The 14,835-nt window shown below is 38.2% G+C and overlaps 1 protein-coding gene across 1 annotated transcript; it reads right to left on the reverse strand.

The window, feature by feature from the left end:
- Positions 1 to 1,979: 1,979 nt before the first annotated feature.
- Positions 1,980 to 4,642, reverse strand: LOC140527537 (disintegrin and metalloproteinase domain-containing protein 30-like). Its single transcript, XM_072644540.1, has one exon. It carries the CDS (start codon positions 4,386 to 4,388, stop codon positions 2,196 to 2,198), a length of 2,193 nt encoding a protein of 730 aa, XP_072500641.1. The 5' UTR covers positions 4,389 to 4,642; the 3' UTR covers positions 1,980 to 2,195.
- Between the last annotated feature and the right edge of the window lie 10,193 nt (positions 4,643 to 14,835).

Below are 14,835 nucleotides of genomic sequence, written 5' to 3' on the forward strand. Positions count from 1 at the left end.
AGACCCAGCACTCAATCCACTGCACTGCCACCTAGTTGCCATTAGCCTCTCCCTACTCCAAGTTACACTTCACAAAGCTGCCCCCAAAGTGATTTTTCTAAAGCATATGTGTGACCATATCACCTCCTCCATAAAACTGTCCTCTGTTCACCACGTACCTGGGCACTGGCCATCTCCCATACCTGGAATGCACTCCCTACTTACCTCTATCTGTTCCTTTAAAATACAGCTCAATCCTTTTCCCCCCAAGATGGCACCAAAGACAAGGAAGCCGTTGTACACCCCCCACCCCAAGACAGTAGCCAAGTGCAAGGCCTTGACGGCCAAGAAGGCAATGTCAAAGGGTGTCTGAACATCCCCCACTATCTGGCAACCCAAGACACCAAGACTTCAGAGGCAGCCCAAATACCCTTAGAAGAGTGCCCCTTGGAGAAACAAGTTTGATCACTATGCCATCATTAAGCTTCCCTTGACCACTGAGTCTGCTATGAAGAAGACTGAGGGGAACAACACTCTAGTCTTTATTGTGGATGTCAAGGCCAACAAGCATCACATCAGGCAGGTGGTAAAGAAGTTGTATGACATTGACATGGCCAAGGTCAACACACTGATCCAGCCTGATGGAGACAAGAAGACCTACATCCAACTCGCTCCAGTCTTTAGACATTGCCAACAAAACTGGAGCCATCCAAATTGTGTCCAGCTATCCCACTCCACCTACAATAAAAAGTTTTCCAGGAAAAAAAAATACAGCTTAATCCCCATCTACTACCCAAAACTCTTCTTGAGTCCCCACCCCCTGCCAAGTGCTAGTGTCTTCTTTCCCAAACAACCTTATATTGGCCTGATTTTATGTCTTCATATTTATTCAACTTATGTTTATGCTGTGTATGTTTTTATACATACTTATTGCCTATCCTGTGACAATGTAAACTTATTGAGAGTAGGCATTATTTCATTCTTTGCACTTCTATTTCCAGAACCTAGGAAATGACATATATAAAGCATGAGTAATTAATACTTGCCAATAGACGGTTTTTGGTGGTGGTGGTCACACAGCTAGTAAGTGTCTGAAGCTGGATTTAAACTCAGGCCTTCCTGACTCCAGTCCTGTACTCTATTTATGGCACCTCCTAGCAGTCCCTAAAAAACAAATCTTTCCTTAACGTGGTAAGTGTTGTTGTTCAGACGGTTCTGCTGTGTCTGATTCTTTGTGACTCTGTTTTGATTTTGTTTGTTCTGAGAAGACAGTGGAGTGGTTTGTCATTTTCTTCTCCAGCTCAGGACAATGGAGTAGTTTGTCATTTCCTTCTCCAGCTCATTTTGCAGATGAGATGAGGCAAACAGGGCTAAGTAACTTGCCCAGGATCACACAACTGGTGTCTGAGGCCAGATTTGAACTCAAGGAAATGAGTATTCCTGACTCCAGGCTTGTTACTTTATCCACTGTGCCACCTATTGGTAGGGTACTTAATAAATGCTTGTTGAATTAAAATAAGGCCAAGGTCTGACAAGAGACGAGCTATAGACTTCAGTTATAAGTGGGGTTTTTTTTGTTGTTCCCTCTACTCCTATCCTGGACAACACTGCAATGCTTTAATAAAAATTGTTTTTGTTATAAAATTTATTATTTAGTACTATTATTATGCTTTGGAAAGTATGTTTGATGTCATTTACTTCAACCCCTTTCTTTTGCAGACTAGAAAAGTAAAACCTAGCAAGGTCAGATGAGTTGCTCAAGCTCACACAACTAATACTTCGTTCCTGGGACTGTATATATGCTTCTGTTCATAGGCTGCAAGCATTAAAACTACCTTGATTTCTGCAGTTTGAAATAGTCATAATGATAGTTTTACCTGAAGTATCCCTGGAAATTCCAGCCAATTCCCTAACTCAATCCCCACATTCAAAGTTTGGACAAATATGATTCTTTAATCCTTAACAGAAGTTACGGAACAGATAAAACTCTCACAAAAATCTCATTAGGGTAAAGGATCTTTATTTTCTGTTAAAATATGTAAGCTAAGAAAGCCTAGCTTTGCATGACATTCATGAAGTTAATGGTTTTTATGAGCTACTGTTTCAAGAGAAGATTTCGGGGTCTTCCAAATCATGTAATATAGATGAATCTGCTTTCTTATTCAGCAATAATGGTTTTCCTTTTCCTTTTTTCTTGCCTGGACTGCTTCATTTTTCTAATCAAAAAAACGGTGAAGGAATTGTGCTGCTTCACCTACCATAGACACAAATATTGCTCCACCTAACGCAAGACACCGCCCGAGAAAAAGGGCCACGGGGAGGATATTTGGCCATGGAGTCCTTTCCCATTTAGGGGGAGGGCCACTGTCAATACTTCCTCCAAATCCATATTTCTTACAGAATGGAGGGGCCCATCCATAATCACAGTGGCAATTTCTATTATTGTTGCAGATTCCTCTCTTGGTACATTTGTCCACTGTACAGTCCAACTTAAGAGCATTCAGGTTTGTACAAGTCTTGTTGATACATAAAAATCCCTCACCACAGGCAGTACCATCTTTGACTTCTCCAATATCCACCTGTTTCATCGTACTCATTGGAGCATGATAGTCTGTCCCCCAGCAAGTAAGATTGTCCTGGCTGACAAAATTCATAACTATTGTATAGTGATCCTCCAGGATAGGAACAGCCTTGACATTGATACACTGTAATCTTCCACATAACACATTATCAGGTTCACACTTGGAATAACCACTGGTCAGAATTCCACAGTTGCCAAAGCGGTCTCCATGATTGGCTTCTTGATAGCAAGCAAGAGGTCCTGCTGTTGCACTGTGTCCAAAAATACTCTTGCACTGCTTATTCCGAGAACTGCACAACCCATTGAAACAATAGTTATGGTCAGAGCATAGGGTGCCATCCTGAATGTAGCTGTTAGCAGGGCAGTGTTCAGAGGTGCCATTGCAATACTCCTCAAGGTCACATTCATTACTTTTGGCTCTACACAGTTTCCCTGCTATTCGAAATCTACAGTTATAGCAGCAAGCACCAGAACCACACGATGCTCTATCTTTTAATTTACATGTTGGCTCACAACACTTATCTTGCTCACAGTCCTTTGGTGTGCCACAGTCACACTGTTCCTCTCCTTCCACCACTTTGTCTCCACATACAGAAAATTTTCTTTCCTCTGGTACTGGTACATTAGACAAACATGTTCCATAAGTAGATATCTTGTCAAAATACTCGGTGTAACTGCACTTACTGAAACCTCCATCGCCAGGGTTTTTGTTCATTAAGCATCTATCGGGACCCCCACATGTGCATCCAGCCTCATCATCTTTCATGCCCACAATATGGCCCAATGCATGAAGAAATTCATTAGAACCACTCAGGTTCTCTTGAGATAGGCTGCTCACAGACGCGCTATTTCCTTTATCACAGATACCTCCTACCTTGGCTTGTGTGGCTATCTCTTTACTTACAATTAAATGTGCCCAATCTGACTCCTCACGAGGGTCAAGTTGCTCCTCTTTATATTTCATAAAGTCTTGATAAATTTTATCTCCTTCTGAGTCCCTAATATTTATTTTGTCCTGGTCGGACCAGATCTCAATTGCCTTTAGAAAAACTCGACAATTGAGTCCCTGAAAAACCGTGTCTGCCAAAGCCATCAAAGTCAAGCACTCATTAATGCAAGCAGTTATATTGGATCCCAAAAGCTGATATCTCCCGTTAGATATCACAAGAAAGGACTCTACATACTTATGGTGTAAGTAAGACCAAGAAAATTTGGCAGAAATCTCTAGGTTCTGGACCTTAGCCAGAGGAGGAGGGGTTTCTTCATCAATTGCCTGGCAGGCACGATCAGCTCTAACCTCCTTCTTCAAGCGATATAACATGTGTTCAAATTTTGTAGAGGCCTTTAAGGGTTCCATTTGGTAAAGGCTTCCATTTATGTTCAGTATCCCTCGGAGTCCCCCAAAGCAGGTGTTTAACGTAGCCAGGGAGTCGGGGGAGCCCTCCACGTAACCTTCGAAGCTGCAGTCATCTGGGATGTAAGGCTGGTCCTCCATGATCGCTCCCTGTCCAGTGAAGGAGAAAATGCGCAGGCGACTGGACAACGGTAGCTTCTTAGGGCGAAGGTGGACAACCTGCTTCCTGCCCTCCACCTGCAAGAGGTAAGATGTCCGGCCGGCCACCTCAGGATCCCCCCTGCGTGGACCCAGCTGCCTAGGGATGGTCACTTCGTAGGAGGAGAAGCCCCTCCCTGGGCGGTACCCGAAGGCCAGAGCCAGGCAGCCTGGACCGAGCAGGAGCGTGCCCAGACCGAGCAGCAGGAGGTAGCTACCCAGGTGTGAGACGATGGCTCCCTCAGACCTCATGTCGGCTACTTGCCTCACCTCCATCGAGCCCGGGAGCTACAGCCCAGGTCTGGGGAGGGAGGTCTGAAGGAGCCAGAGAAGCGCCAGGGGCAATCCAGTAGCCAATGGTGTAAAAGGCTGTGTGAACTCGGCTCTGCCCCTGGCGCGCCTTCCAGGGCATTGGCCCACGCACGAGCCTTCCGAGCGGTTGGGGTGCGGTGGGGTGGGCTCCACTAGGATAAGGTCCGTTGGATGGGGACCAGTGGAGGGAGCTGGAAGGATATAAAAAGACCACGCGAAACTTCCTGGGGGGATGGGGAGATGGGTTGGCTGAAATAAACAGTGGGAGTGGAAGAGAACAAGGAACCAGTTGGGAGAAGGCATGTTGAAAGATCTCTATATTCTATCTGTTGCTATAGCTCTAAGGACAGATAGAAATGTCTGCAACGTCTACATATCTATCGTATATCAACATATAGAGACAGATTTTTCTATCCATAGAAAGACATCTACATCTATCTACCTATAGAGATCTACCAATATCTATAAATAGCCATATCTTCCTATCCATACTATATACATATAGATAAATATCATATATCACATATGGACACATCTATTTATAGATAGAAATGGCTATCTACCTATAGGTAATAATCTAACAATGTTCATAGAGATATCCAGTAAATATCTCTATGTTGTGAACTTATAATTATCATATTTATTTAAAACTATATTGATAAAGCTAGAGATCTAACAATATCTATAGATAGATATCTTAGGTACATGTCACTATACTATATACTTAGAGCTATCCTATATCTGAAATGAACACATATAGACAGCTCCATCGATAGACATCTACCGATAGATATCAATCTTAACATCTATAGCTATATCTTAGGTAGATATTTCTATGTTATTAACTTGTAGCTATCAGATATATAAACAGAGACAGATGTATATAGATAGAAAGATATCTATATAAGATAGAGGACCACCAATAGATATCTTATATATAAATACTGTTGAGTTGTTCAGTGATGTCTGACTCTTTGTGACACCCTTTGGGGTTTTCTTGGCAAAGATACTGGAGTGATTTGCCATTTCCTTCTTCAGCTTATTTTACAGATGAAGAAAATGAAGCCAAAAGGGTTAGGTGACTTGTCCAGAGTCACACAGATAGTGAGTGGGTGAGGCCAAATTTGAACTCAGGTTTTCCTGACTCTAGGCCAGGCACTCTATCCACTGGGCCACCTAGCTGGCCTATAAACACATTATAGACAGATCTATATCTATAATATATATATATATGTATATAAACACACACATGTATATATGGCCATAGTTATTGCTGTAGATATAGCAACAGATATCTGCAACATCTAGATATCTATCACATATTAACAGATGTAGACAGATTTATCTATAGGAAGATATCTATCTCTACCTATAAATACAAATCTACCAATATCTATAGATAGAGATATCTTAGGAAGATATCAATCTATACTGTATACATAGAGATATCTATCATATATTATGTATTAACATATATAGTCAAATCTATAGATAAAGATCTATATCTCCCTATAGATATGGGTCTACCGATATCTGTAAAATATCCTTAGATAGATAGATATCTACATATTAATCTGGAAGTGATTAATATATCTTTTCATTAGTGTGTACTTATAGAAATTTTTTTTCAAAAACAATCTATTGAAAACTGAATGATAAAGGACATTCTTTTTTCCATCAAACTAAAACAACGAAACTTATTTAGAAAACAAAACTAACAATGATACTTAAAAATGAGAAACAGAATACTAGTTCTAGCTGTGGTGATAAGCAAGACCATATGAAGATAAAGATAATGAAAATTAACCATATATTTAACCTGAAAATGAGTTCCCCTAAATCGATCAAAGCAGATAAAAATTTCTTCATCTTTCTGTCCCAGAGAATAGACATCACTGACCAGACCTTGTGAGCTTAAATTCCCCAATCACATTATTTTAATTAACCATGAAAGCCAATTCTCATTCAGTGTACAATAATGAGTAGTAGCATTGTGTCAAGTCAACAAACATTTACTAAGGTAGTTGCGGAGGTGGAAATAAATATCTATGTAATGCCTTCTTGCCAGGTACTTTTATAAACATCTCACCTGATTCTTCCAACAACCCTAGCTGGGAGTGAGAGTAGGGGTGGGGACAGGGATGAGGAGGTAAGTGCTATTGTTATCCCCGTTTTACCATAGGAAAAACTAAGATGAAGTTAAATGACTTGCCCAAGGTCACACAGCTATTAAGTGGCTGACTGCAGATTTTGAACTCAGGTCCTTCTCATTCCAAACCCAATGTTCCATCCACTGCACCACCAGATGGGCATTTACTCTTAAGCACTTATTATGTGGCTAAGCACTAGGAATTTATATGAAGCAAAATGAAAGGTTCTCCTTGCCCTCAAGATGTTTACATTTTAATGTGGGAAGAGTAGAAGGGAGTTCAAAAGCAGTGAAGTAGAGGGCATCTTGCTGAAATCTGGAGAGTCAGGAGCAGAACTGGGAGAGAGTTGAAGAATGGATGGTATGGGTATTTCCTCAAAATAGGGGTTCCAGGAAGAATGGAGGGATCCTCAAACATTGTGCCTTATTTTTTATGTGTGCAGATTTTAAAATGGTTCTTTTATTTGAGCAATTTATAACAAGTAAAACTATATTGAATAGATTTTTGTAAAAGTCCTAAAACATAGAGGACCATTAGAATTCCTTTAGCTAATCAAGCCACAATATAGTGGTTTTATAGAGTCACCTTTAGGAACAGATGCATAATGCCAAACCAGTCAGACTTCAGTGTCCAAAGCATCCAAAGCTATTTCAAATTTGCTGGCAATGATTCTCATATATTTATCATTTCTTATGAAACTCATAAAATAATGGAATAATTTTGCTTTCAAGCAGCCCCTACTTTTGCTCTGTATGATCATTTTGTATTTGATAATGACTTCAGAATCATCAGCTGGGACCCTACTTACTGCAAAATCTCCGTTGACTGTGAATTATGATAGGGAGGCCTCTCTATGAAGGCTTAAAAAGCCTAACAACCTAAAAAAGTTTACTTGTACCCATGTACCAGGAAGATGTCTGAATAATGTGCATAGCAGTGTCCATGGACTATGCCAGTGTTTCTTTACAATTTATTTGCACTCTATAGTATACACAGACATAGTGGATATACCATTAAAACATATTATTGATGGGCAGTCAATTTTAAGAATGCCAAGAATGTCATTTAACTGGCCAAAAATAGAACTGAGGATCAATTGTCTATGGTCTCAGAGTAGGAGAGAGATCTAGAAAGAGCACCGGTGATTGGGAAAACTAAGGATAAAACACAGTGAGTCATTCTTCCAACCTAGGCCATCAGAGAGAGTGAGATGGAAGTCTGTGGGCACTGGGAGCAAGATCTAGCCATAATACAGACATAACACAGAACCTTCCAGACTTGGGACTGGATTGAGACTTGTAGCTGTTTATTAATGTAAGAAGTGGCCATGAATCCCACAGGGATAGAACTGATGCTGTGCAGGGAGCAGTTACAACTTTGTTATGGAGATGGTTTCCAAGTGCAGTGTGGACTGAGGAAGGGACCTTTGCATAGGGCTGTCATGCCAGAGCAAGGGGTGGTTGTGGGACTGAGACTGTGTACTGGATATGGAACAGTAGCAGAAGCAAGCAAAAACTGTGTGATCAGAAACTCTGATCCTTGAGCAGGATCTCAGAATCAGCTCCAGGCTTTCAACCTTGTCTAAAGTCTGAAGCTGAATGACCAGAGTAGGGAGCTCAGACTAAGATGGAGCCTACAGTTCTGTTACTCTGAATCTACAGTGCCCTCCAATTAGCTGATAGGGCCTGGAGCTAGGAACAGTCTACTGAAGTTCCAACCAGAGATAAGCCTACAGTTGTGTTACCTAATCCCCAAAGGGAGTCAGAGCTTAGACTACGAAATCAGCTGTCAGACTTAGCCCATGATCAGACCATCTGGCACAAATGCTAAAACCTGACTCTAACACAAAGTCCCAATTCAAGAAATAAGGCTAGAAGAATAAGTAAAAATAAAAAATAGGCTCTCGTCATTAGGAGATATTATGGAGATAGGGACCCTCAAGAAACAAACCCAAAGAAGAAAATGATTCCAAAATATCTATAAGCAAGAGGAAAGAACTGGAGAAGAAATGACAGATTTAGGGAAAATAGCTGGAAGGAGAATTAGCAGCTATAGTACAAAAGGTACAAAACCTCAGCCAAATAACAAATTCCTTGAAAATTAGTATGAATCAAACATAAGTTAATCACATAATGAGATAACAAGTGATATTAAAAACAAATGCAAAAGGGTGAGAAAAAGAGGAAAAGTTATAGTATTTCATAAAACAACAGAATGGGCAGACAGATCAAGGAGAGATAATTTAAGAATCATTTGGGATAGTAAGGATTTGTAGGAAGATGGCAGCATTCTAAAGACCTAGAAGAGCCTAGATTCTTCTGCAAATACCCCAGTAAAACATTAAGATGCACTAGGAAGAGACAAAAAAGAGAATATCTTATATTCCCCTCCACATAGTAGAGTGGTATACAAAACCCCTAAAATTCTGATAGAATCCTGAAGCAGATAAGTAAAGCTAGGTCTAAAGCATGGCACGAGGCAGCCCCAGGGCAATGAGAAAGGTCCAGCACAGCCCTGAACCTCCCCTCCCCGGCATGGGAGGGAGCAACAGGAGAGGGTCCCCAAGGAGAGACCAGACCTGGGAAACTTCAAAGTCTCTTGACAGGAACCCAGGAGCACCTTTTGAGTCTAGCACCAGGGGGCAGGTCTTAGGCAAAGTTTAACACATGAGGTGACCTTGGAGTACTGTGGCAAGAGGAACACCCCTATCCTGGGGCAGCCCTAGAGTCCCTTGAAGGAGGAACCTAGTCTTGACCCCCACACTCAGGAATAGGCGGGACCTGCCCACTCCATTAAGAAGTATAAGAGCAGAGCCTGACCCAAGAACAGGTTCCCATACCCACCCAATTTAGACACTGAAGCTGCTGAAATTAACAAATTAAGGAAAACACTGAATACTATGAGGAAATACCTTGGACTGAGAGATGTTCAGAGGATAAAGAAGAGAGACTACACAAGTCCAATTAAAGCCTCTGGGGAAAATATCTATAAATCTATATAAATATAGATATGTATCCCAGTCACAAGGACTACAAATTGGAGAATACAAAACAAGAGATAAAATTTTAATATCTAAGGAAGAAGAATGGCAAGAATTGTTACTTTAAAATAAATAGTAGAAAACATCATCCAAGAACTGAATGTCCTAAAAATCTGAATGAGCCAAAAAGAAAATTAATCAATGAGATGAAAAATATTAAAGCAAAACTGAAAATAACAGAAGAAAACGTAAGAAATGTAAGATCAAAAACCAACCAACCTAGAAACTAGGTCGAGGAAAGATAACCTCAGAATTATCCCATTATCTAAAAATCTTGCCAAGAAAAAAAGCCTAGATTTCATACTTCAAGGAATTACAAATGAAAACTAGCCAGAACTTTTAGAACCAGAGGAGAAAATAAAAATTACAAGTTCACAGATTAGCTCCTGAAGTTAAATTTAAAAAGGAATTTAAATTAAAGTTAAAATTTCTAGGAATCTTATAACCATAATCCAGACCTTTCAGATCAAAGAAAAAAAATGCTACACACATTCAAAAAGAAAAAAAGAATTTCAAATACCAAGAAGCCATAATAAGGATAACAGAAGATTTGGCAGTTCATGATACAGAAGAAAAGAGTTTGGGATCCGATATTCCAAAATGCAAAATACAAGAGGTTACCACTAAGAGAAACCTCTTCAGTAAAATTAAGTATATTCACATAGAGGAAATTAAATTTTTAATTAAAATAGAGGATCTCCAAGTATTCCTGGTGAAAAAGGCAGAACTGAATAGACATTTTGAATTGGAAATGTAGTAATAAAAATAAGCACAGAAAGAATCACACATTTGTTTAATTGGAAGGGAATATGTGGTGAAGAATTACTTACCTCCAATTAGAAAAGAAACAAATGTCTTCTGAGAACCCTAATGTCTTTAAGGGTCCCAGAGAAAGTTAAGTATAACAAAGGGCCTAGGGATGCTTTTATTCTATCTCAATGATCTCATGAGAAGACAAAAATAGGACAGCCAGGAGACAATAGTGCAGAAGAAAGGAGGAGGAAGGGAACAGAAATCACTAGCACATAAGATGAAGAATACTTAATCGTAGAGGAATGGGCATTTCCTAAAATTCATTTTCACCTGAGCCCAATAAAGGAAGGTTGAACAATTACAAACACACACACACACACACACTATCCCCCATACGTAAAGATCTCAGTATAGAAGAAAGACATTAACTTAGGAGGGAAATAGCAGGGTATAAGGACAATAAAGGGACAGTCAGGGATTTAAAGGTGATAGCAGGATAGGTAAGGGAGCAATCATAAGTAAAACTTACTCAGATGTTGGTGAGGAGTCCTTGGTTTATAAAAACTGAATCTCTTCCCCATTACAAACACCTATTTGACTAGAGAATTTAGGTAACTAAGAATTTTGTGGTAATTAGGAATTTGATTTGTTACAGTACTTTGGGGATTTATGTTACGTAAAAGACATTTTACACCAGCTTAGTTTTGATAAATTCCAATTTTAGAGGTTTCCAACTAATTTACATCATGAAGTGTAGTGATTATTCATTTAAGATTATTCTTATTACATCAGGATAAATGTTTTTACGAAAGAGAAATACTTTTTCAAGGAAATGTTAAAATTCTTGTGTGATTTTTAGTAGGCCTACTAAATTTTCATTTGCAAGCTAATTTATTGTAATAATAAGTTGATGTTGATAACAATTATGTCCAAACCTACAATAAATTTCCAAGTTTCAGTCCTAGGTTTGTTGTGTCCTTAGAGTGGTCTTAAATAGATGCTTTCAGAGAAACAGAGTCAGAGTCAGCAGCTTGATGGAAGCAACATCAGAGATCTAAGGCTAGTGATTAATATAAAAGTATCTAAATTACTGTAATGAGCTGTAAGTGGGAAAGATCTTGCTGTTTTCATCTGAATTTATAGTCATTCCATAGCCTAAGCAATAATTATAATTAGTGTGTGAATTTATCATATGTAGAATATTCAATTCCGGAAGTATATCGTTCTTTCAAATTGAGGATGATTACAGAAGGGTAAATAAGTTTGAGAAACAAAGAGGTAAATCTATTAAGTTGTGAGGTTAAAGTCAGGAACCTGTTTTGTTTCTGTTTTAAGAAATAATATTTTAGTACAGATAGTTATGTTAGTGAAGAGTAGTAACTTGAGCTATGTTGTGTTATCTTCATGGGAAATTTGATTTTGCTTGGGTTTGTTATTTGATCTGGAATTAGAACAGGTGTAGAAATGTATGCAAACTATTTAAGACTCGCCTTAAAGATGTTCCCATTATTTAAAGGGATTCTGATAACAGTGGTATTTTTCTGTGATAAATCTCTTACTGTTACCAATGTGGGATTATAGTCAGATATACCGATCCTTGAGATCTGAACCTACCTGAAACTTTGATTATTGGAGCTTGCTATTCAAGACTTCATTGAGCCAGTGATCCACAATGCCAACAACCATATGGAATTTTACATCTATAAACTGAAGAGGATGTTCTCATGGAAAAGTCTGGGAGAATGATTTGGCATGAGCTGAAGTAGGATTCTCCTGACTCAATTTCCCCAGTATGACACATGGAATGAAAAATATGCCATGTGGCTGACTTTAAGCCTGGCTCAATGCAATTGGTCATCTACATAACTTTTGCCTGCAATTGACATGAAGTTAGGGAAGTGTTATTTCCTTACTGTGCAATAATGTCCCTATTCTTTTATGGCAAGTTTCTATAATCATGTCAGATGATGAGTGCGAACACAATATTAAATCTTTATCTTGTAAACTAATACTGGAACTTCTCTGAGTTACTATAAGACTAGTTATATATTCCTGTATAAATTAGGGTCCTTTAATTCCTCATAATGGTATAGGGATAATTAGGTCAAAGATTTGTGAAACCAATAATTTAATTACTGTCTCAGTTCTATTACAATTAGTTATCTTAGAAGAAGAATGACTTGTGGTCTATTTTGTAAATGCCTTAAAAATAACATCCACTTTAGACATGGGTTATTCATTTGAACATGGCTAGAAGTTGGAAATATTTTATTATAAATAACTTACTTGATATGCACTGTTGTAAAATTGATTACTCAGTGTATTTATGTATACCATCCCTGAAGGTTTTGTTATTATTGTAGTTAATCTGGCAACTTTTAAATCAATTCATTTATGAAATTGGAGTTCATCTTCTTATAAAAGGTGTTTTGTTATTAATTCCTTAGTGGAATCTCTTCCTTCTAACGAGGGAATGAATAATGCGAAGTATAAAAATTGGGTTCTAATTTTTCTGTTTTTATTTGAGTTTCTTAGACATATCAACATGACAATTGGCCAACTTAAAAATGTAAGTTCTATGGTCTATAAGTTTCCAAATTTGATTATTATTATTATTATAATAGAGATAAAAGGACTGAGTCATAACTTTCATTATATGACCTGGTTATTGGCAAAGTAATTTAAAATTGTGTTAAGACCAATTTTGTAGGAGATTTGTAACACAGAAAGAAGATCTCTACAAGTGACCTGAAGCTAAGAAGATAGTCAGCTAGAAATACTTAGATCATACTCAGAACTGAGAATTTCATCAGATGGTGTTTAAGAATCAGAAAGCTATATGAGATGAGTCTTCTAAGTCTTAAATGGACAATTTTATTCATGGTTTACTTCTTCTCTTTACATCTTTTATCTGTACAGTCTACTTACTGAGGGGACTGCCCCCTTTGATTTTGTCAATGTGCCCATCAATTTCTCCCTTTTCTCCCCTCACATTGTTACCCATAAGTCCTTGATGAAGTGTTGGCCATATCAGTTAGTGATTCATTGAGGAGGCTATACCTCTCAGAATCAGATGGGTGAATGTGAAAAATGATTATTAATAATTACTTATTATTATATATTATAATTATGTACTCTAGCCATATCAATGAATAATTATTAATTAAATAATTATTAAAATAATCATAACCAATATCTTGAAGATTTAGAGCTTCCCCTAGACCCCTTCTTCCAAAATCCTGATTTTAAATTCAGTTTTTCTTCAGAAGGACATTATTAATAATGAGATTGTACTGACTTTACTAATCCTGGACAGGCCCTATCCAAATTTGAAAGTAATTTAATCCAAGGTAGGAAAGCAATTTTGTTCTACTCAAGCTTGATAGAGGCAGATTCTTTTGTCTAGGTAGCCCAAATCTGAGGGGGTGGTCTGACAAAAGAAGTATTTCTTCTGCCCAGAGGTGAAATGATGATGAGGTGACATCAGCCACTGTTGAAAGGATATATAAATTATTACCTTAACCCCAAAATGAGCCTAGTTCCAGACTGGCTCCCATGCATGCATGCCATCTGCTTTGAGAGAAATAAACATGGATATGACCTAATCCTATTTGTCTTTGTTAGATCAAACTATGAGCAGGGGAAGAGTTTATAAGTAAACAAGGGGTAGAGAGTATCAAAGAAAATAAAATGGACAATTTTGATTATATAAAACTGAAATAGTCAGGTCATTTAAGCAACAAGATTGTAGAGTAGCCATTTTCTCCAGTCCCTACAACCTTTCAAACCTCCCCCAAACAGAAATTTTGCACCAAAGATAAAGCAACTTCATCTGTTTCCATGGTCTAGGACATTAAGAATTCAAAACAAGATAAAAATAAGAAAAACAAGGACTGACCCTTACTGATCCTGAGTTCACTCAGCACCCCTCAACCACCTCCCAAACTATTAGCAGTGAGATCACACTAGCAGCAAGGGCAGGTTTACATTGAAATCCATTCCTATAAATAATAATGAAATGCAAAAAATACCTGGAGACCAACTTTCCAAAGCAAACAAAAGATTTTTGTAGTTTCAATTACAAAGCACTCCTATAAATGTTAAAGAACAACTTACACAGCTGGAGGGAAGATTCAATGCTCATGGCCAGGCTGGGACAATATAATAAAAATGATGATACTACCAAAAGTAATTTATACTTCTTAATGCTATACCAATCAAATTGCCAAGAAGATACTTCACAGAGCTTGATAAACTATCAAAATTGATTTGGAAAAACAAAAGATATAGAACATCAAGGGAAACGATGAAAAGAAGTAAGGCCAAAGGGGGAACAGAACTTCCAAACCTCAAACTATATCACAAAGCAGCAGTCATCAAAAACATCTGATATTGGTTAAAAATAGAGAGATAGATCAGTAGAACAGAATGGACAAGAGAGATTCAAAAGCAATATAACTCAATAACC

This window comes from Notamacropus eugenii, chromosome 2 (genome assembly GCF_028372415.1).
Source record: "Notamacropus eugenii isolate mMacEug1 chromosome 2, mMacEug1.pri_v2, whole genome shotgun sequence".
NCBI classification, from domain to species: domain Eukaryota; kingdom Metazoa; phylum Chordata; class Mammalia; order Diprotodontia; family Macropodidae; genus Notamacropus; species Notamacropus eugenii.